This window comes from Nuphar pumila, chromosome 15 (assembly GCF_984573655.1).
Source record: "Nuphar pumila chromosome 15, dmNupPumi1.hap1.1, whole genome shotgun sequence".
Classification (NCBI taxonomy): domain Eukaryota; kingdom Viridiplantae; phylum Streptophyta; class Magnoliopsida; order Nymphaeales; family Nymphaeaceae; genus Nuphar; species Nuphar pumila.
Genome location: NC_143263.1, coordinates 72,374,262 through 72,396,435, shown reverse-complemented (window position 1 = coordinate 72,396,435; position 22,174 = coordinate 72,374,262). Strand labels below are relative to the sequence as shown.

Sequence of the window (22,174 nt, the reverse complement as noted above, 5' to 3'; positions counted from 1 at the left end):
ATAAGTATGTTATACATGCAATTGTAAAGTAATATTATTATTTATATTAATTTTACCTAATAGGCCTCATTATAATTCTTAATAAGCTCACCATACAAGGGCTCTTGAATTCCATTTGTAAGACCCTAAGGCCACACTAGATTTAGTATCAGGATCCATCAATATCGGGCAAAAGGTAGGTACAAACTTATCCTATAAAATATGGATTCCATTCCATAAAGGTGTTGGGGAAGGGCTGTTGTGCCAATAACGTCATGATCCAAATTCCCAAACCATGAGGGTAATTAGTCGTCTTCCCGGTCCGGTCCGGTCAGGTCTCATTCTGAACTTTTTTACAAGTTTTTTGTAACAAGTCTTGGTATCAGATATTCAAATTCAACTAGAAGAGCTTTGAATGGTTGATCTCTACTCCCCAAACTGAACAGAATCACCACGCTACTACTAGGATCCAGGTCCATCTTGAAGGTGGGTCCATATCCGGCCCTTTTATGATCGACCCTACTCCATCCAGCATTTAGCTGAAACCTCAAGATAAAAGATCGAGACTCACCAGAGAAAGAACCACATAAAGTGAAGTTAGCCATCCAACCGATTCGGCTCCCTCACTGGACAATTCGGCTCTTTTCATCTCCAAAGTCATCCCTATCTTCATTCCCCTGTTTGAGATTTCATTGATTCAAGCTGTTTTGATTGACTACATCGTTTATTTAGTGAAGATCAACAGTTAAATAGCCAGAATCAGACTTAATGCAGTTTTTTTTTGGTGTTTCAACATTCAACGGTTGACAAAACACAAATTTTTTATTTAAAAAATAATATTTGTTGATGAAAAAAATGATCTAAGGGTCGATTCTTATTAAATCTACCTTGCTGAATCCATCTATGATTTAGATTTGAACAAAACTTGATTTCCAAGTGGTACGAACACGGGAGATGACACGGGTGATATCTTAGTACCCCTGTGGTTTTTAAAATGTTAGCCAAATTGAAAAGTGCACAATGGGATCATGCTGAATTTTCTGTATGAAGGTAGAGGCGAACTTAGCAGTATGACATTGGTTGCTTGGTCATATGTTGGTTGATAGGGGCGGCTTGGGTATCACAAAGCTTTCTCTGAAATATAAGGCACTTATTTCAAAGTGGTGGCGGTCTGTTAGTCTGACTTAGCGAAGTAGGTTATGTCCCCCCCTTCCCCCAAAGACGCAGGTGCGTGTTTGGGGTCCGAATGAGCCTCACCTATATAAGCACGTGGGGCTTGTATCCTTGTGTGTGTCGGCATCACTTAGTGTGGGAGTTCGATGCAGTTGCAAAGACTTAAGTACCTTTTTTCGTCATTTTCACTATGAAACGATGATTCGAGAAAAGAACAAAAATGCTCTTTATCTAGAAAAGTGAAACGTCAGTTCGAGAAAAGGGAAAAAATATTCTTCATTCAGAAAATGGAGGATGATGTTAACTCTTCAAAATCCAAACGTTTCGTTTTCGCCCTAAGCAGTTAAGGTTTGCACCATCTGCTGTAACAAGAGCTCTATCTGATGACGCACCTTTTGCCATCGTCTGCTGCCGCCGAAACAACCTTTGTCATCGTCTCTGTTATCGCTGAAGCACCCTTTGCTGTCGTCTGTTAGCAAGACTTAGCAATATACTTTAGATCCAAGTACTTTTTGCAGGGTCTACCTTGGGAGTGATCACCGCTTGGGAGTTCTTGCTCTTCTTCATGGGTTTGAAGTTTATGGTGCAATATTTGGTCAAAATTCAGGACTGATTTGGAGCCCTCGGTGGATGACTGTGTGCGTTTGGTGCCATTCAACTTCAGGACTGTTTTCAGTTGCCTCTTTTTGTGTAGCATTTGGTGATGTGGGTTTGGATCCCTTGCCAAGGCATTTGGTTTGGGCAAGTGGGCCTTCACCAAGATGACACATGTTTGGATGGTTGGTCATAATGGATGAGGTCCTAACACATGAAAACTCTGTAAGGAGGAGCTACTGTATGGTGATCGTATGTAGCCTGTATGGTTCACATATTGAATCTTCTCCGCATCTTCTATGCTCTTGTTCTTATTTTCAATCAATATTTTCTACATCATGATAGAATATACATCTTCTAGTTCGAGACAAGTCATTTGCATGAGACTTATTATTGGGCCTGGGGTTGTCGACTACAAACTGTTAGGAAAATCGCAAGCAAAAAACAATAAGCAAGAAACGATCAAACCAAACACATCAAGAACACACATATTTACATGAAAAAATCACTCCTCAAATCCGAGAAAGAGTAAAAAACCACGGCCGCCCAGAGAAAATCTGTATTGCTCTTCTTTGACTGTTACAAGAAAGAAAGAAAATAAAGAATTTATATAAAGCAAGGGCGACAACCCTAACCTTAAACAAATCGGGTCTGATCCATAAGAATTCAGGACCTGCATCGGGGGAGGCCCCATACCTCCTTACTGGAAGGGAAAAACTCTGAATCAAGCTTCACAACTCATCAAAAACTGCAAATTGTATTTTGTGTGATGACGCTAGCTACTCACAATTTGGTGGGTGATGAGCGCAATTGCAGGATATTTGACCAGACCTTCAAGGGTGGTCACTAGGCATATCCTCTCCAATGTATTCTTAATGGTCAAACAAAAATGGTCAGGGATGGACATCTCTTGGACTCGTCCTATTTTTTATGATTGTTCTTCTGTTCTATCAAGGCTGTGGACGATCTCTCATCGTCCCAGGCCTTAAGCTTTATTCATAAATAAAAATTATTTTACTCTTTAAAAAAAAAAAAAATGAGCGGGGAACCAAACTGCTCACTCACTGGAACCGACATCCGGGTCTCGGACCTGATTCGGGTCCTTAATTGGCAAAGCTGGATCTCAACTAAGTCAGCCCGCCACGTCAGCACGTCACCCCAAATCCCTCTTTTGATTCGTTAGCAGAACAAAGACAATGATATTAGAGACAACTCCAAGCCAAAGATCCTTTCTCTCTCTATGTCCCCGACCAAGTACCAACCCACATACGATAGAGAGAGAGTGATAGAGAGAGAGAGTGAGAGACTTCATTTTCAGCTCTTGAGACTCTGAGAGGGAGGCGTTCTTCCTTCTCACACTCGCAGCGAGAGAGAGAGAGAAACATGCAGAGCAAAGTTCTAGAGTTGTCTCCCTGCCACCCTTTCCTCAGAACCAGACACCCACCGAGAGGCCTCTCACAGAGCCACCACCCCACCAATCCACTCCCTCCCTCCCCAGGACGCTTCCGTTTGAGGGCAAGCCATGCACAGCCACTTTTCAGCCCTCCCGTTTCCACTTTTCCGTCCGTTTCTCCGATCGAATGCGAGAAAGGAAGGAGGATTGTCACGGTTAAGGCCGCCTCTGTGCCGGAGAGCATCGGCGGGAGCTCATCTTTGCCAGCGAAGGAGGTATCCAATAGCATGGTTGAGACCCTGATTCTCGGATCTCTCTTTGGTCTTTGGTATCTCTTCAATGTCTGCTTCAATATCTACAACAAACAGGTGATTTTTTTTTAAACTACTTTTTGGTTTCTAACGATATTTTTTTGGTTTATTTGATGGCTGATCTTGATGATTATATGATAATCTCTGATGGGTACTGAACAAATAGCATTTTTTGTCCCTTTTGGTGGTGGCGCTTTAACTGTCTAGTTTGATGCATGTGTGATTGTTAGGATTTTTTCTCCTTCCTTTTGAGGAATTTGCTCGGTGATGTATCGAGAATCAAATCGTTTCAACATGTTGTTTTGATAAATCAATGGTCAGAACCATGTTGTTGCTGTATCGTTTTTTTTTAGCTCTCTGGGAATCTGCTAGATTACTGGAAGCAGTGGCAGATGCCTATGCATCTTAACTTCATGAAAGATTTCTCAGTGAAATCCTTCTATGAATGTTCAAATAAGTTGCTGCTACAACCATTCTTTGTGGTCTATTCAGAATCATCTAACTTGACCTTGCTACAATACAATTTTTTGTTGTGTGAAAAATTCTATTTTTTGTGTTAATGTCTCCCGGATTCTACTTTTTTTTCCTGTTGAGAATTTGACATTTTTTAAGTTCTGTAACTATCTTCATCAAGTCACTCCATTTGCATGTCTGTCATAGAATAGGGCCTATATTTCTCAATCTCATGACATGTCATGACTGGTTATTGGAAATGTATAACCATTTCCTTCCAAAAAGTCCTGGGGATGATTTAAAAGTTACTTAGTACATTAGTACTCTAGGATGATTTATATTAGATGAACTTGCTGAGCTGATTATGGATGTTGGCATTGGAGGACCAATAAAAGAAAATCTCATGGTTTAGAATTCTATGCATGACTCCCAATAGTCATACTATTAGGTGGCACCATTATCATGATTAATGACAGAGTTCTCTCAGCCTTTTTATTGTGTGTTGTGTGGTGTAAACAAATTATACTTGGTTGTTTCCTCAAGTACCTTTCTCTCAGCAACCTGACACCATATCAGTTACTACCCTTAATATATTTGATTCAGGAATGTTCAACTATGCTAACCTTAGTAAAATAACTTAGTCAAATATGAAAATGCAATAATAGCATGAAGTTGCAATGTTTGAAACAGTTCCACATCCTTGCAAGATCAAGCCTGATGGAGAATTGGGTTAGTCCCATATGTCCAGGAATTCAATACCTGTGATTGTAAAAAGCTTGGGATCCTTTGAGCTTGTTTGGAAAACATGAGAAAGAGAACCCAGATAACTGAATGAAATAGGAAATTCACATGTTGCCAGGTCTTAATGCAACAAATAGTTTTCCTTTTAAAAATGGCTTATCAGGTGCATGATCTATAATAGTGAGGGCTTGGAAATCTGGACTACTCTTCGGTATCTAAATACAGATAACATATAATCATCCATAGTGAAAATAACTACTGTGGTTTGTTTTTTCTTTTTTAACTTGCAAGCACCAGAGTTAGAATTTTCTAGTGCCTTATATTTTTAGATCTTCCACCTTGTTCATTTTTCAATTTGATGATTGTGTCTTTTCATTGATACAGATTTGTGAATTCTCAGCATAACCACTGTTTATAAGGCAACTTTTTTCATGGGAACTTTGTGTAGTTTTTCATTCTTTATTTGTTTTTTTTTTACAGGGAAATGAGTGATTGTGAAGCTAACCATACGGAAAATAAAAAAAACATAATGTGAAATTGTTAAAGGAAGGTACAACGTTAAAAACATGTATTCTTTTTAGAAAGTGAGTACATCTTGTGAATGGAAAGAGAACATTTTCTCTTCCTTTTAATTGATGAGAAGAAAATGTTAAATTCTTAAATAATATAGGAAAAGAAGGACATGAACTTTTCGTTCTTGACTTCAAAAAAACAGAAAAAATACTGTTTCTGTTCCTAACACCTTTGCATCTTATAGCATGTGTGGGCCATTGTAACATAGGAAATGGAAGAGAGACTAGCATGACATGTTCAATATCTGATCTTGTTATTCTTTACCAGCAATGATATAAATTTTGGCAGGATTTGGTTCAAAATGATAGGAGAATGCAGAAGAGAAGCAGGGACGGTAATGAAGGAAAAGAAAAGAAGTTAGAAACGCTTAGGGCTTGTAATTATATTCCATCTCACTGCAAGCTTATATTACATGAGAATAATGTTTCTAAGACAAAAATAGCCCTAAGAAATATAAGAATGACAAGAATATATGAATGATAAAAAAAAGATAAAAATGACCTGGAACAGTAGACTAATTAAATACGACTATTCTCCCCTCTATCAGTTATTCCATTTTTTGTAAAATTGTTTTGGTGTTGATCACAATGATTATATTTAGTAATAGTAATTTTGATGAGCATTCCAAGTAATATGAAATACTTTTCTTTGTCATGGTTTTGATTGGAACTATCTGCCTTTTTCTGTTCAAACAATTTGTTTACTGGCTGAGTGACAGCTAAGCATGATTTTGTTGGGACAGGCTAGTCTGTTCGGAGCAACATCCATTCAGTTGTATAATAGCATGGAAATGTATTAAAGGATATGGGGATTTGCACAGGTTTTGAAGGTTTATCCCTTTCCAATAATGATCTCAACTTTTCAAGTTGCCATTGCAACTGTGATTATTCTCTTGATGTGGACAACGGGCCTGTATAAGAAACCAAAGATTAGCTCCTCACAGGTAAATGGAAGATCTATTTACTTCTGGCAAATTCTAGATGGCTAAGATGTATATTTGGATCTTCACTTGTTTAAGTGTATACTGATGCTGTTGTTCTGTTAACGTGTTGTATTCAGCTCCTGGGGATTTTACCTTTGGCAATTATACACACATCAGGAAATCTTTTTACCAATGTGAGTCTTGGTAAAGTTGCTGTTTCCTTCACGCACACAATCAAAGCTCTGGAGCCATTTTTCACTGTTGTCCTTTCTGCAATGTTCCTTGGAGAGGTAAGGTTGCCGTCTCCTCTTTCATTGTAATTGTTGTACTTGATTGGTGCAGTTGATGGAATTCTTTCCCAGATTGATCTACTATTTTGTTCCATGATTTGGAGCATATTATAGTTACCGTGAATGGAACTTTTGTTTGAAGTGGTCAACGTGTTTTCGCAGCTGGGATAGTAATAAATCTTGAAAATAATAATCTTGCATATTTCTACTGTATGCTCATGCTATGTTGTAAATTCACTATATTCACAGATTACCCTGGTAGGATACATGCTTGAAGCAAGACCATACGAGTCTTCATTAATCTACATGCAGCAACTGAGTTACACTGCTATAAATAGGAGCTGCTTCCCAATCAGGAGCTTCTGAAAGCCCCAACCGTTTCCCGGGAAGCTTGAAAAATAAGAAGCATGGGCCCATGGATTTTTTTAACGCTTCTAAAACCAGGAGAAGCTTAATGCACCCTATACTTTGGGTTCCCAAATCCTAAATTCACCAACATATGTACATGTATCCTAAACATACAGAGTGCAGTTCAAGCTCATAAAATAGCAGATGCAGAATACATCTGACCGAAACTATAGTGTAGAAATTTTACATTGTGGGGGAGGCTTACCTCTTGATTCACATTGTGGGCACACTTGATCAAGATACCAAAACTTCAGCACCGTGACAGCAAGGAATCTAAGAGGGCACTACACTATCAGATAACTTACCTCTTGATTCACATTGTGGGGGAGGCTTAACAGTTAGGTGATACCATGGACCATGTGGCCCACTTGGTTCATGGGACCCACGGGATCATTCCTATGAAACAAAAGTAAATTTGGTCATTTACAACATAACAGTAAAGTTTCCATCTTCCTCTTGATTCATGAAATATAATCAACAAAATAACATAATGCAGAAGAAATGCGCTCTTTAGTCACTTGATATATATTCAAGAGAGGCGTCCCTGCTAGGGTATGTAATGAAGTATGCGGAAGAATCCAAGAATGCCAAAGCATTCACTATGTCCAACACGGACAAATGAAACAAGCATAAGAGAGGAAATCCACCAAGGGATATACGAAGGGCCTTATAATAAGGCTACACACATAAAAATAATATCTCTTTTATTGGAGAGAAGCTCTCAAAAGCAAATACAAAATACAAGGGGGGTTCCCCCTATTTATAAGAAAAGGGAGACCAAAGGGGGCTCCCAATAGAGTCGTTGGGAGCCCCCAACGACTCCATTGTGGGGCCCCTTTTGATATCCCAAATTACATTTAAAAAATAAAAAAACAAAAATAAAAAAACAGCAAAATAAAAGAAATAAAACAAGTACCCCTATTGGGTACTTGTGAAAAGACCATAATACCCTATCGGGTATTATGGTGAATACATCTATATTTATATATATATGGATGTATTATTACATATGTCTTAACACCCCCCCTCAAACTTTACGGGGAGATGACCGAAAGTTTGCCAAGAAGGAACAAGAAGCGAGGAGCAGGCAGGGCTTTGGTAAAGAAATCTGCAAGTTGATATTCTGAAGTGACATATGACAGTGTAACTGTCCCACGAAGATATTCATCACGTACATAGTGACAGTCCATTTCAATATGTTTAGTCCTCTCATGAAAGGTGTGGTTGCTGGCAATATAGATGGCACTTTTGTTGTCGCAACAAAGCTTCGAAGCACCGATAATTTCGACTCCCATATCTTGAAGAAGACTTCGAAGCCACACAAGCTCCATTGTAGTAGTTGTCATAGCCCTGTATTCTGCTTCAGTAGAAGACAATGAGACTTTCTGCTGTTTCTTGCACCTCCAAGCAATTAGCGAATCTCCTAGGAAAACACAAAAGCCAGTAGTTAAGACTCGATCATTTGGGTTTCCTCCCCAGTCAGCATCAGTATAAGCCAGTAAATCTAAGGAAGAGAGTGAGGATAGGAATAACCCTTTAGTCAAAGTATTTTTGATGTATCGAATGATCCGAAGCACAACACTCATATGCACAGATGTAGGGGCATGCTGAAATTGGCTTGCAGAGTGCACAACATGAGCAATATCAGGCCTGGTGATAGTCAGATAGGTGAGGGAGCCAATGAGTTGCCTGTAGGGCGTAGGATCATCCAGCAGAACTCCATCCTCCAGTCGTAGTTTAGCATTGATAACCTCGGGAGTCTCCACCTTTTTGTCATCTGAAATCCCAGATTTGGAACATATGTCTGCAACAAGCTTCATCTATGGCAATATATACCCTCGAGGAGAGTATGCTACTTCTATACCAAGAAAGTACCTGAGAAAACCCAGATCAGACATATCAAAATTATGTTTTAACATATTTTTAACATTAAAACTCCGCCTGTGTAGTTATACACTGCCGGTCCCAAGCCCGGATAAAGGAGGAGGGTTGCGGTAGGCCTGTGACAGCCAGCATAAAAACTTTGTCATATCCTATGAAAATGAACCAATATGAGAATTTCGTTGGGGCGTTCCCTACTGAGCGACGCGCTGTACTCTCTAGGCCCAGAGGCAGTGATAAATGTGCAAGGGTTGCTAGGTCGTCGCCCAGAAGCGACGCGTCACACCGACGCCCGGGTGTGGTGTCAAATAGGCAAGGGTTCCCTCACTTTGTTGGACGGGTGGGGGTAAAGAAGTTAGTCCAAGACCATAAAATTAGGTTAGCCACTTGGAACATAGGGTCTTTAACTGGTAAGTTGGTAGAGTTAGTAGATGTTATGTGTAGGAGAAAGATTGATATTTTATGTCTTCAAGAGACCAAATGGGTAGGTGAGAAAGCTAAAGTGATAGAACCTTGGGGATATAAGATTTGGTATACAGGAATAAATAGGAATAGGAATGGAGTAGGGATTGTTATGAGTCGTCAGTTTATAGATAATGTAGTTGAGGTCCGTAGGAAGGGTGATAGAATTTTACTTATTAAATTAGTATTAGGTACGGATATTATTAATATTATTAGTGTTTATGCACCTCAAGTAGGTTTAGATGATTCCATTAAGCATCAATTTTGGGAAGATTTAGATGGAGTAGTACAAGAGACATCCTATGGAGAAAAGCTTTTCATCGGTGGTGACCTTAATGGACATGTAGGCATTAGTAGGGATGGATTTGAGAATATCCATGGAGGCTATGGTATAGGAGAAAGAAATGAAAGTGGAGAAAGGATTTTAGATTTTTGTTTGTCCTATGATATGATCTTAGCAAACACTTGGTTTAGGAAGAGGGAGTCTCACCTAGTAACATTTAAAAGTGGGGTTAATACGAGTCAGATAGATTTTTTCCTACTTAGAAAGAGAGATAGGGGTTGTTGCATCGATTGTAAGGTTATACCAGGAGAAAGTGTAGCTACACAACATAGAGTCTTAATTTTAGATCTTAGAATTAGACAATGCCGCAAAAGGGATAGACATAGGATAGATCCTAGAATTAAGTGGTGGGCACTGAAAGGAGCTAAACAAGGAATGTTTGTAGAGCAGGTAGTTAAGGAAGTTGATTGGTGTCTCGAGGAGGATTCAGAATCAATGTGGAATAAGATAGCGGGTGGTATGAGAAAAGTAGCTAAGGAGGTATTGGGTGAGTCTAAAGGCGGTGCACCACTAGGTAAGGATACATCATGGTGGAACGAGGATGTCAAATTAGCTATTAAGGTTAAAAGAGAGTGTTATAGAAATCTAAGTAAGAGTCGTGATAATGAGAATTTGGAGAAGTATATGATAGCAAAGAAGGAAGCTAAAAAAGTTGTTCGAAACGCGAGGGCTAAGGTATATAAGGAGGTTTATGACAAGTTGGATACCAAAGAAGGCGAGAAGGATATTTATAGGCTTGCAAAGATGAGAGATAGGAAATCGAAGGATTTGGGTATGGTTAGATGTATCAAAGATGAAACGCAAAGGGTTTTAGTCAAAGATGAGGAGATTAAGGAGAGATGGAAAGATTATTTTGATAAGCTATTTAATGATAGTCATGCTCAAGATCTTGGAGACTTCTCCATTCCTTTTCATGAGATAAATCGTGACTTCATGCGCAATATTCAAAAGAAAGAAATTGCAGAGGCTTTGAAGAAAATGAAATCAAGAAGGGCAGTTGGCCCAGATGGTATACCTATCGAGGCTTGGAAATGCTTGGGAGAGAAAGGTTTAGAATGGTTGACAAATCTTTTTAACTTGATTTGGCGAACAAATAAGATGCCTAATGAGTGGAGGAAGAGTACTTTTGTGCCTTTATATAAGAATAAGGGTGATATACAAGATTGCACAAACTATCGTGGTATAAAACTCATGAGTCATACTATGAAACTTTGGGAGAGGGTGATTGAGTCTAGGTTGAGGAAGGTTGTCATGATATCGGAGAATCAATTTGGTTTTATGCCTGGAAGATCAACTATGGAAGCTATACATCTTCTTAGACAACTTATTGAAAGATATAGAGAGAGGAACAAAGATTTGCATATGGTTTTTATTGATTTAGAGAAGGCATACGATAGAGTACCTAGGGACGTTCTCTGGTGGACAATGATGAAGAAAGGTGTTTCTCTCAAGTACATTAGTATAATTAAAGATATGTATGAAGGAGTAGTAACCAATGTCCGCACTTGTGGAGGGGTGACAACCAATTTTTCGATAACGGTTGGGTTACATCAAGGATCTGCTTTAAGCCCTTTCCTATTTGCGATAGTGATGGATGAGCTTACGAGATCAATTCAAGAAAATGTACCGTGGTGTATGTTGTTTGCTGATGATATTGTTTTGATTGATGAGTCTAGAGCTGGGGTTAATGCTAAGTTAGAATTATGGAGACAGACATTGGAAGCTAGAGGTTTTAAGTTGAGTAAGAGTAAGACTGAATATATGGAATGTCGGTTTAGTAAGCAACGAAGTAGGGATGGGAGTGTAGTGAAGCTTGGTGAGCAAGATATACCGGTGAATGATTATTTCAAATATTTGGGATCCATCATTCAAAAGTATGGAGAAATTGATGGAGATGTAAATCATAGGATAAAGGTTGGGTGGATGAAATGGAAAAGTGCTACTGGAGTGCTGTGCGATCGTAGAATGCCATTGCGGTTGAAGGAAAAGTTTTATAGGACGACTATTAGACCCGCTTTACTATATGGTACGGAATGTTGGGCTGCCAAGAGACATCATATTCAAAAAATGAGTGTAGCTGAGATGCGGATGCTTAGATGGATGTGTGGAAATACAATAAAAGATAAGATTCGGAACGAAGAGATACGTAAGAAGGTAGGTGTTGCACCCATTGAAAATAAGATGCGAGAGAATCGTTTACGGTGGTTTGGACATATTCGGCGAAGGCCTAATGATGCTCCAGTTAGAAGGTTGGAGAAATGGGAAAATATATTAGTTAAAAGAGGTCGGGGTAGGCCTAGGAAGACTTGGATGGAGATGATAGGAAAGGATATGAATGCTTTGAACCTCACCGAGGACATGGCGTTGGATAGAAATGATTGGAGGAAAAGGATTCATGTGGAAGATCCAAAATGAATTTCTTTTTTGGTTCATATCGCTGACCCCAATTGTTTTGGGATGAAGGCGTAGTTGTTGTTGTTGTTGTTTTGTTTTATATTTTTAACATTAAGAATACCACTTTCATCATTGCCAGTGATGATCATATCATCAACATAAAGCAGAAGGATGATGATACTATTATCTGCACGTTTAACAAAAAGAGCAGTGTCAGTATAACATGAACGAAATCCCAATTGTAACATGATAGCACTAAATCTATCATACCAAGCCTTAGGGGCTTGTTTAAGGCCATATAAAGCTTTTAATAATCGAAGAGTTTGACCTTGGTTAACACTAATTCCCGGCGGAGGGTCCATATATACTTCTTCATTCAACTGACCATTAAGAAAGACATTTTTAACATCTAATTGAAATATAGGCCATTTCTTAGATGATGCTACCGCTATTAGAGTTCTAACGCTTGTCATGCGAGCCACGGGGGCAAAAGTCTCCTCATAATCGATGCCATATTCTTGTGAATATCCCTTAGCAACTAATATAGCTTTATAACGTTCTAGGGAACCATCACTTTTTGTTTTGACTTTGTAGACCCACTGATATCCTATAACTTTTTTATTTGGGGGAAGTTGAACTATTTCCCAAGTTTTAGCCTTATTTAAAGTATCTAGTTCAACTTTCATTGCTTCAACCCAATGAGGAATATTTTTTGCTTGATTATAATGGGAAGGTTCATAGTAAGAATGTAAGGCTATTAGACAAGCTCTATAGTTAGGTGAGAGAGTTTCATATAAGACAAACCTATTAGGTGGAATTGATTCTCTAGAAGATCGCCTAAGGGAGGTTTCTTCTAGGGGTTCATTAAGCCGCAAGAATTTTTCTAAAGCACTAATAGGTTGTGCTTCCTCACGCCGAGTGTATACTTGGAGATTGTCACCATTAGTTGGTGATACATCATTATCATGAGAATCATGAGTATTTTCTAAAAATTCTGGATGACTCAAAGAGTCATCATTTGAATCTTCTAAAAGATCATTGATAAACATATAATCAATTTCATTTGGTTTTTCCAATATTTCAAATCCATTTTCATCTTCTAAAAAGGTCACATCTTTGGAGACAAATAATTTATTGTTTTTATAGTCAAAGCATCTATAGCCCTTTTGATTTTCACCATATCCTAAAAATACACATTCTATTGCTTTAGGTGACAATTTATCTCTTTTATGTAAAAGAACAAAGCATTTACATCCAAAAATACGAAGACGATTGTAGTCGGGTGTCATATTGAAAAGTTTTTCATAAGGAGAGATATTGTTCAATTTTGAAGATGACATCCTATTGATTAAATAGGTGGAGGTTAACACGGCTTCGACCCAAAAACTTTTAGGAATATTTTTAGAAATGAGTAAAGATCTAGTGGTTTCTAAAATATGTCTATGTTTTCTTTCCGCTAGACCGTTTTGTTGAGAAGTTCTTGGACAAGATTTTTGATGACAAATGCCATGTTGTTTTAAATATGATTGAAACTCATTTGATAAGTATTCTCCACCCGAATCGGATCTAAGAATGGATATTTGACTTTAAAATTGATTTTGAACTTTTGTATGAAATTCTTTGAAGAAGTTAAAAACTTCCGATTTAAGGTTAAGAAAATAAATCCATACATATCTAGTATAATCATCAATAAAGGTAACATAATACGAATAACCACCTTTGGATAGAACCGGAGATGGTCCCCATACATCGGAATGCATCAATTCAAAAGGTCTTGTTGTCACAAAGGTTCTAATAGGAAAAGGAATAGACTTCATTTTTCCAAAAATGCAATCTTTGCAATTGATATCTTTTTCTTTACAAAACTTGTTTCCAAAAGGAAAAAGATACATTTTAGAGTAACTTGGATGTCCAAGCCTTTTATGCCAAGTTTCAATATTTTTGTCTTGGACATAAGTACAAAATGAGGTATTTGGAAGCATTAAGTTATCCATAAAATAAAGATCTCCCTTTCTATGGCCTTGCCCAATCCGCTTCCCGGACCGGAGATCCTGCACAAAGCACCCTTGGGATGAGAAAGATATTTCACATCCATGGTCGGCAATTTGAGAAACAGAAAAGAGGTTAAGATTTAATTTAGGAACTATTCTAACTTTTGGAACAAGAAAATTTTGAACATTTTTAGAATCAAGAGTTCCAATACCATTTATTTTGAGAAAAGTTCCATCGGCCGTAGAGACACAAGATATTTTTGAATTGGTGTGCACGTTGGTTAATGCATTTTCATGAGGAGTCATGTGAAAAGAGGCTCCAGAATCTAAAATCCAAGAGTACGTACCGGGAGGTGATGATGAGGCAATGGCGGCACCAGAGGTGGAAGAAGTAGCCTTTAGAATTTGTTGGAGAGCCAAGGAGATTTGACCAAGAGTATCTTTGAGATCCTCGTTCTTGCCGTCATCTTCTTTGGTGGATGATTCTTCAACGGAAGCCACCTTTGGCTTGAATGCCCCATTTAGCTTTGGGCAAACGGGTTTAATATGTCCCGGCTCATAACAATGATGACATATAATCATTTTTCTTCCACCACTCCCTTGCTTACCAAAATGAGGTGGTTTGTATGTTTTAACATGATTGTCGGGTTTAGATACGGCAAGAACTTCATCTATGCTTTTACCCATGCTATGCCTAGTCTCTTCTTGAGTAATCTCGGCAATAGCCTCTTCTAAGGGAGGAAACGTAGATCTATGGAGAAGTGAGGATCTAACTTGTTCAAATTCGGGACGAAGCCCAAATAAAAATTGAAACAATCTATCTTGTTCCATTTGTTTTTGTCTTAGTACCACATCCTTCATAGCCACCCATTTAGGCTCTAAAAGAGCCAATTCATCCCACAAAGGATTTAGAGCACTATAATAGTCTTGTATGCTCATGTCACCTTGTTTTGTGGTTCTCACTTTTTTCTGCAAAAAATAAGCTCTTGCAAGATCCTTTTGGGTAAACATACCCTTCATAAAAAACCAAGCTTCATTTGCCCGACGGAATTTTGCAATATTTGCACATACCTTAAGTTCGACATTATTCATAAACCATGCTAGGATTTTTGCATGGTTGCTCTCCCAATCTTCCATTTGGTGATGATAATCTTCTATGGCCTTGAGACAAGCATTACCTTCAAGTGCTTTCTCTTGATCTTCTTCTATCTTTGTGAGCTTAAGTTGGGGTTCTGGAACGATTCCCATTACATAACCTCAAAGCTTCTTGCCTTTGAGATTATTCTCCATTGCGGATGCCCACATCATGTAATTTTTTCCATTGAGCTTGAATGATAGATCGATCTTGACTTCCATTGCTACAAAATGAAGATGTGAAAAAGAAAGGAAGTAGAGAGAGACACGATTTTACCTTAGAAGATCGTATGGCTCTGATACTATGTAATGAAGTATGCGGAAGAATCCAAGAATGCCAAAGCATTCACTATGTCCAACACGGACAAATGAAACAAGCATAAGAGAGGAAATCCACCAAGGGATATACGAAGGGCCTTATAATAAGGCTACACACATAAAAATAATATCTCTTTTATTGGAGAGAAGCTCTCAAAAGCAAATACAAAATACAAGGGGGGTTCCCCCTATTTATAAGAAAAGGGAGACCAAAGGGGGCTCCCAATAGAGTCGTTGGGAGCCCCCAACGGTCACAATTGTGACCGTTGGGGGCCTTAACGACTCCATTGTGGGCCCCCTTTTGGTATCACAAATTACATTTAAAAAATAAAAAAACAAAAATAAAAAAACAGCAAAATAAAAGAAATAAAACAAGTACCCCTATTGGGTACTTGTGAAAAAACCATAATACCCCTATCGGGTATTATGGTTAACACATCTATATTTATATATATATAGATGTATTATTACATATGTCTTAACAGGGTATTATGGGTATTTCTCTGTGTTGTAAATCAGTTCATACCAGTGTTATCAAAAATGCGCCTTGAGGCACAAAAGGCGCACCTCGTCTTGAGGCACGACCCTCTGTGTGTGCCTCAAGGCGCAAGCCTGAAGTGCAAAAAAGTAAAATAAAATTTTACAGCAAGACTTCTGAGACATAATAAAAAAGATTTTTGTAGGTTAATCTCATATATTTTCCAGTTATTTCAGTTATGTAATAAGTTTCTTAGTATATTACTATATTTTAACTTTTGTTGGTTAATCTCATATATTTTTCAGTTATTTCAGTCATGTAATTAGTTTCTTAATATATTTCAACTTTTGTTGGTTAATCTCATATATTTTTCAGTTATGTAATCAGTTTTTAGTTACTTTTATATGTTAATCTCATATTTTTTAGAATAATCTTATATATTTTAACTTTTGTAGGTTAATCTCATATATTTTTCAATTATTTCAATTATGTAATCAGTTTCTTAGTATATTTTAACTTTTGTTGTTTAATCTCACATATTTTCCAGTTATGTAATCAGTTTTTTAGTTACTTTTATATGTTAATCTCATATTTTTTAAAATAATCTTATATATTTTAACTTTTGTTGGTTAATCTCATATATTTTCCAGTTATGTAAACGGTTTCTTAGTATATTTTTTCTTTTATTGGTTAATCTCATATATTTTCCAGTTATGTAATCATTTTTTTAGTTACTTTTATATGTTAATCTCATATTTTTTAGAATAATCTCATATATTTTAACTTTTGTAGGTTAATCTCATATATTTTCCAGTTATTTCAGTTATGTAATAAGTTTCTTAGTATATTTTAACTTTTTTTGGTTAATCTCATATATTTTCCAATTATATAATCAGTTTTTAGTTACTTTTATATGTTAATCTCATATTTTTTAGTACTTATTTGATATTTTCTATTTCTTATTGGTTGTTATTTCATCAATAAAGCATTTCTTTATTTATTTGTATTTTTAGATATTTTTTTTATAATTTTTTTAAAGTTTTCAAAAAAAAAATTTGAGGCTTACGCTTTACACCTCGAGGCTTACGCCTCGCCTTGGTTTTTGGTGGAGCGCCTCACTACGCCTCAACGCTTTTCACAACATTGGTTCATACCAAAAGGTATTATTGTATTTTGTCATGTATTTTTCTCACTTAATATATATTCAAGAGAGGCATCCCTGCTAGGGTATTATGGGTATTTCTCTGTGTTGTAAATCAGTTCATACCAAAAGGGTAATGTTGTATTTTGTCATGTATTTTTCTCACTTAATATATATTCAAGAGAGTCGTCCCTGCTAAGGCACTACCTAGTTCATCTCCTATTCTTTTCTTTCTTCTCTATTTTCTTTGTGCAGCAGGAGACACAAACCGAGGGACACATCAGTCTTCACATCTTAAAGTGTGATCTTTTTGCCAACCTCTACTAGTTAGAATTGTTTACTAGTTCCAATGTCCTTTTGTTTTCTCCTATACTCATGATGCACTTATTTCTACCCTGATCTTCAAATGTAGAGCTTGTAGGCTACCAAAGGATGCAGTCAATACAGAGAAAACAAGGAAGCAATAGTGCTATGACATTTACCACTTTTCTGTTTCTGATACTGGCATGTTTGCATATTTGCAAGGTGGTACAATGTGAAGGGACTGTAGCAATATTCACTAGACTACGCTTATAGCTTTAGCGATGCTATGATGCTTGAGAGCAGTAAGCATATATTTGTCTAGGTTGCATAGGTAACAGCCAATAACATGTCATTTACTGGAGCTTTTTTTCTAAGCAAAAGATGCATCCATTAAACAGCTTGATCTTGACCACATCCTTTCACAGATGCAGCAATTTATCTTCAGCCTCGGAAGCACCATATCCACCTATATATTTATACCTGAGCAGACTTAAGCCATCTCTCTTTTTTTTTTTTTGAGTTTTAGAAACACTAGGAAAGGCCCATCCACAGGATTGTATAACATTAATCTCAAACTTATATACACCAGCCCACCCTTATGTTCATCTTCGTTCCATGATTAGCATCCTCGTCAATGTATGTTGTTGAATGTGCCAATGATATTTTCTAGCTTCTGCCTTTATGCTATATAACATTAATCTCAAACTTATATACACCAGCCCACCACAGAATTTCATGCTATATAATTTGCCAAGTATGGTATATATTAAGCCACCAAGAATTTCCATTTGTTCATTATGTTGCTGCTCCAATCCTGTAGAGATATAATTTTTAATATTTAGATGTTCACTCCATTTATGCTTTAGAATTTAATGACTATTTGTTACCGATTTCTTGCACATGCAGCATCCAACTCCCTGGGTTGTTGCTTCCCTCGTACCGATAGTTGGTGGAGTGGCATTGGCGTCAATGACTGAAGTCTCTTTCAACTGGTAAACAAACTAAACATTTAACACCCTTGTGTGTGTCTATGTAAACGCATGTGTTGGCCTTCCTTTATTTGCTCAAGGTCTTTCTGGCACTTGAAACTAATCGTTGGCCTAACCGACTGCAACTGAGCCTCAACATGATCTTCTCCTGAAGATAAAACTACCTGATGGAATCTTATACAGATTTTATTATCTAGCATGGAAAGCATGTGGAGTCTTTGTCATGACTATGTTGGAAAATATTGGTTCATTCTTAGTTCTTATTCTGTTCGTATTTCTTGTCTGCCATCGGAAGCAGGGCCGGTTTTTGGAGTGCTATGGCTTCTAACCTGGCAAACCAGTCTCGTAATGTATTGAGCAAGAAATTGATGGTGATTAAAGAGGTAATTCTTATTTAATTTTCAAATTGCTAATAGCTTTACAGGTTATAGGTGCAAGTTCATGTCACTAGGTAATTGATCAATTTATTATCATGCATCTTCCCTTCAATTGTTTAATTAGAAACTTTTGAAGTAGTGAATCGTCTTTGACAGGAATCTCTTGATAACATAAACCTCTTCTCAATCATAACGATCATGTCATTTTTCTTCTTGGCTCCTGTGGCCATATTTACTGAGGGCATTAAGTTTACCCCAGCATATCTGCAGTCATTTGTAAGTGTTTCAAACATCACTTTCTACCGGAGACTTTTCTTTCTGCAAGTTCAGCAGACAAGGCCAGTTGACAAACTTTAATGTTCCAGGGTTTGAATGTTAAAGAGGTATGCATAAGGCTCCTCCTGGCTGCTCTCTACTTCCATGCTTATCAGCAGGCAAGCCTTTTGCACTTGTGTTTATGCTTTTTCTTCTATTTTTTGTATTCTTTTGGGACAATGATCCTCACGTCGCCACATGCTTTGAAAAGGTTAGCTTGCTAGCCTTAATGGAGCATGATGTCTCCTTGTTGCCAATCTATGGATCATATACCTGTTCAAAATTGAGAATTAGTTCTTCATTCCCAAATTGGAGTGTAACAGGGGTGGGGTGGCAGTCCTAGAAGGCTTTGTACTTTTCTGGATGTTTTGGGCCTGTTTTAGCCCTGGTGTGGGCACTCCCAAATTTGTGCATGGATCATTATATAGGGATGGAAGTGAACCGGGGCAGGGGTCCCCCGTCTCGAAATTCCACCCTCCATCCCCGCCTTCATTCCTGCACAGGTTTTGATTTTAACCTCCATCCCTTCCTTCATCCCCGTTTCATGTCCTCCATCCCTGGTCCAAGACTCCAAACAGGGTGAGGCGGGGTGGGCCCCGTTTTTCCTTGGTCCACTGTCATCCCTAAAGAGTATTTTAGCATTTTACTAACGGTGATCAGGGACGGGGCGAAGCGGGGCAAGGCAGAGCGGGAAGAAAGCGTAAGTGCATCCCTGCCTCCATCCCCTCATGGGTTTTGATTTTAACCTCCATCCCCGGTCCAAACTGGGTGAGGCAGGTTGGGGCCCCATTTTCCCCCAGTCTACTGCCATCCCTATCATTATATCCTTAATTTAACCTCTCTCTCTCTCATGTTCACCCCTGCCACATGCACCACACGTCTGTGTGTATGTGTTTGGGTCAGGGGAGGGGTTGAATATGAGAGAGAGAGATGCAAATTTGGAGTGTGCCCATACTAGGTCTAAAACAAATCCAAAATATCCAGAGAAGTACAATACTTCTGGGACTGCCACCCACCCTTGTTACATAACACACACGCCCGTTCTGTTCACAACTTTTCCCCATGTACTGTTGCATGCTTATATCTTATTATTTTTCTTCGCTTTACATTGGGTGGTCTGGTTAGTTTTCTTTGGGAATCTCCTTTGACAAGAACTCTGCTTTTGAAATGTGCAGATTTCATATATGATACTTGAAAGGGTATCCCCTGTAACTCATTCTGTCAGCAACTGTGTGAAGCGGGTTGTGGTTATTGTGGTCTCAGTCCTCTTCTTTGGAACCCCAGTCTCTCCACTCAATTGTCTGGGTAATGCTTTTTATTTTTCAGTCAAATTCCTGGATATATATATATATATATATATATATATATATATATATAGGAATTGTATGTCCTATCCAATTTATCCTCCTAACCACTTCATAAAGTCACCGTTTCATGTGTTTTTTTGCTTGAGATGTACCTATAGATGTGTTGTTTTATCATTGCTTATTTACTAAAAACATGTTTTGAATTGAATAACGGAAACTTGATTGTTTGTAACATTTTAGTGCAGTGTGAGTCGTTGATTTTTTATCCCTCTGAAAATGTATCTTAACAGGAAAGGTACCTAATCTAATATATTTTTCTACTAAACTATAAAGACATCTGCATATCTGCAAGTTCACATTAAGCAAACACCGGCAACTGTGCATTTTGGAAGTTAGGAGATTAAATTTGTCCGGACCTACTCATCTCTCTCTCTCTCTCTATATATATATATATATATATAACTTACTACTCTATGTACTAAAGTTGTAAAAAGCGTATTGGCTGAGCTCAAAATAAGATGCGTGTTGTATAGTAAAAAATCGTATTTTTTACCAAAATATGAAATTTTTTCAAAAAACAGAAAATTCTAAACAATTCATAATACAAGAACCATTAATATTAGCTGTAAAATAAAAACATAATATCACATATCAAACAATGAACTATATAAAACATCGAGCATCCAATAACCAAGAAAATATGTTATTCATGGCATATATATTTTACAAGATACAAAGGTGTATTGTATGCCTTGTATCGTACTGTATCATATGATATTGGTGGTGTACAAACGAAGCACCTGATACTGGTGCCATATGCACTCATATCGTTGTATAAGTGTGTATAGCGTATGGGGCCATAGCTACTATACATATCATAGCATATTGTACAATATTTTATGATGCAACACTGATATATACAATCTAGTTAGAAAATTATAGGTGCATGTTGTATCCACTCAATCTGACCACATAGATCTTTTCAACATGGTTTCTTTGCTAGGTATTGCACTTTGGATCATCTTTTTTCAATGTAAAAGAAAATGTTTTTTTTTGAGTTATGAAATTTTTGTACATTTTGAACTGTTGATTTTTGAAGCCTTTGGAAGACCAACTTAAATGTTCCAAAAACAATCCAAAACCTGTTTTCTATTAAAGAAACTGTACAGATCACATCTATAAGGTCTCAAAAAAAGTGAAAAATGGTGTTTTCTATTAGATTGCATGTAACCACTCTAGCGCACGCTCACACACACACACATATATATTTTTTTGTTTGAACCAATTGCTCAATACATATTTTTCCGAAAATATTTTGGGGATTACAGAATTTTGAACTGCTTAACTTCTAGGATATCTGTAATGCATAAATAATCTAGCCAAAAAATAGCTGATGCGGTTGTACATTTTTTCCTTCTGGCATGTCTTACTGATTGTCATTTGTCGGGCTCATTGCAGGAACTGGGGTGGCATTGGCTGGAGTTTTCTTGTATTCACGTATGAAACGGATAAAACCAAAGCTGAAAGACAAGGCTGCCTGACTTTTGTGCCATTTTAATTATGAGAATTTAGCTTTTGGCTGAAATGCCATGTTATTTCGGAATAGAAGAGTATGGTGTCTGATCAATGTTCGTAGTGTTCTTTTGCCAATTTTGGCTGTAATTTCTTTGGCAGCTTGCCAATTTACCAAACTTGTGCTTTTAAGTGTTCTCTTCATTCTTGCTGAGAAAAAAAAGAAAAAGAAAAAGCAATCCCAATGTTTCTTGAAGTTTTGCCTCAGCAACTTCTGTCGTTGATTTGGAGAAAGATTGGAATTCTGTGAAATGATAGAGATAGCTCAGAATTTCTGCTTGTTTACTGTGATAAAATCTGAGGTATAAAAAGGTGTACAGGATATGGTTACA

At 37.5% G+C, this 22,174-nt stretch overlaps 1 protein-coding gene across 1 annotated transcript; it reads left to right on the top strand.

Annotated features, from left to right (window-relative positions):
- Positions 1 to 3,129: 3,129 nt before the first annotated feature.
- Positions 3,130 to 21,811, top strand: LOC149815574 (phosphoenolpyruvate/phosphate translocator 2, chloroplastic-like). The gene is made up of 9 exons (XM_089990576.1): positions 3,130 to 3,507; positions 6,038 to 6,160; positions 6,277 to 6,429; positions 18,189 to 18,274; positions 18,570 to 18,654; positions 18,805 to 18,924; positions 19,014 to 19,082; positions 20,139 to 20,268; positions 21,729 to 21,811. The coding sequence occupies exons 1-9, from the start codon at positions 3,130 to 3,132 to the stop codon at positions 21,809 to 21,811; spliced, it is 1,227 nt and encodes a 408-aa protein (XP_089846702.1).
- The last annotated feature ends 363 nt before the right edge of the window (positions 21,812 to 22,174 follow it).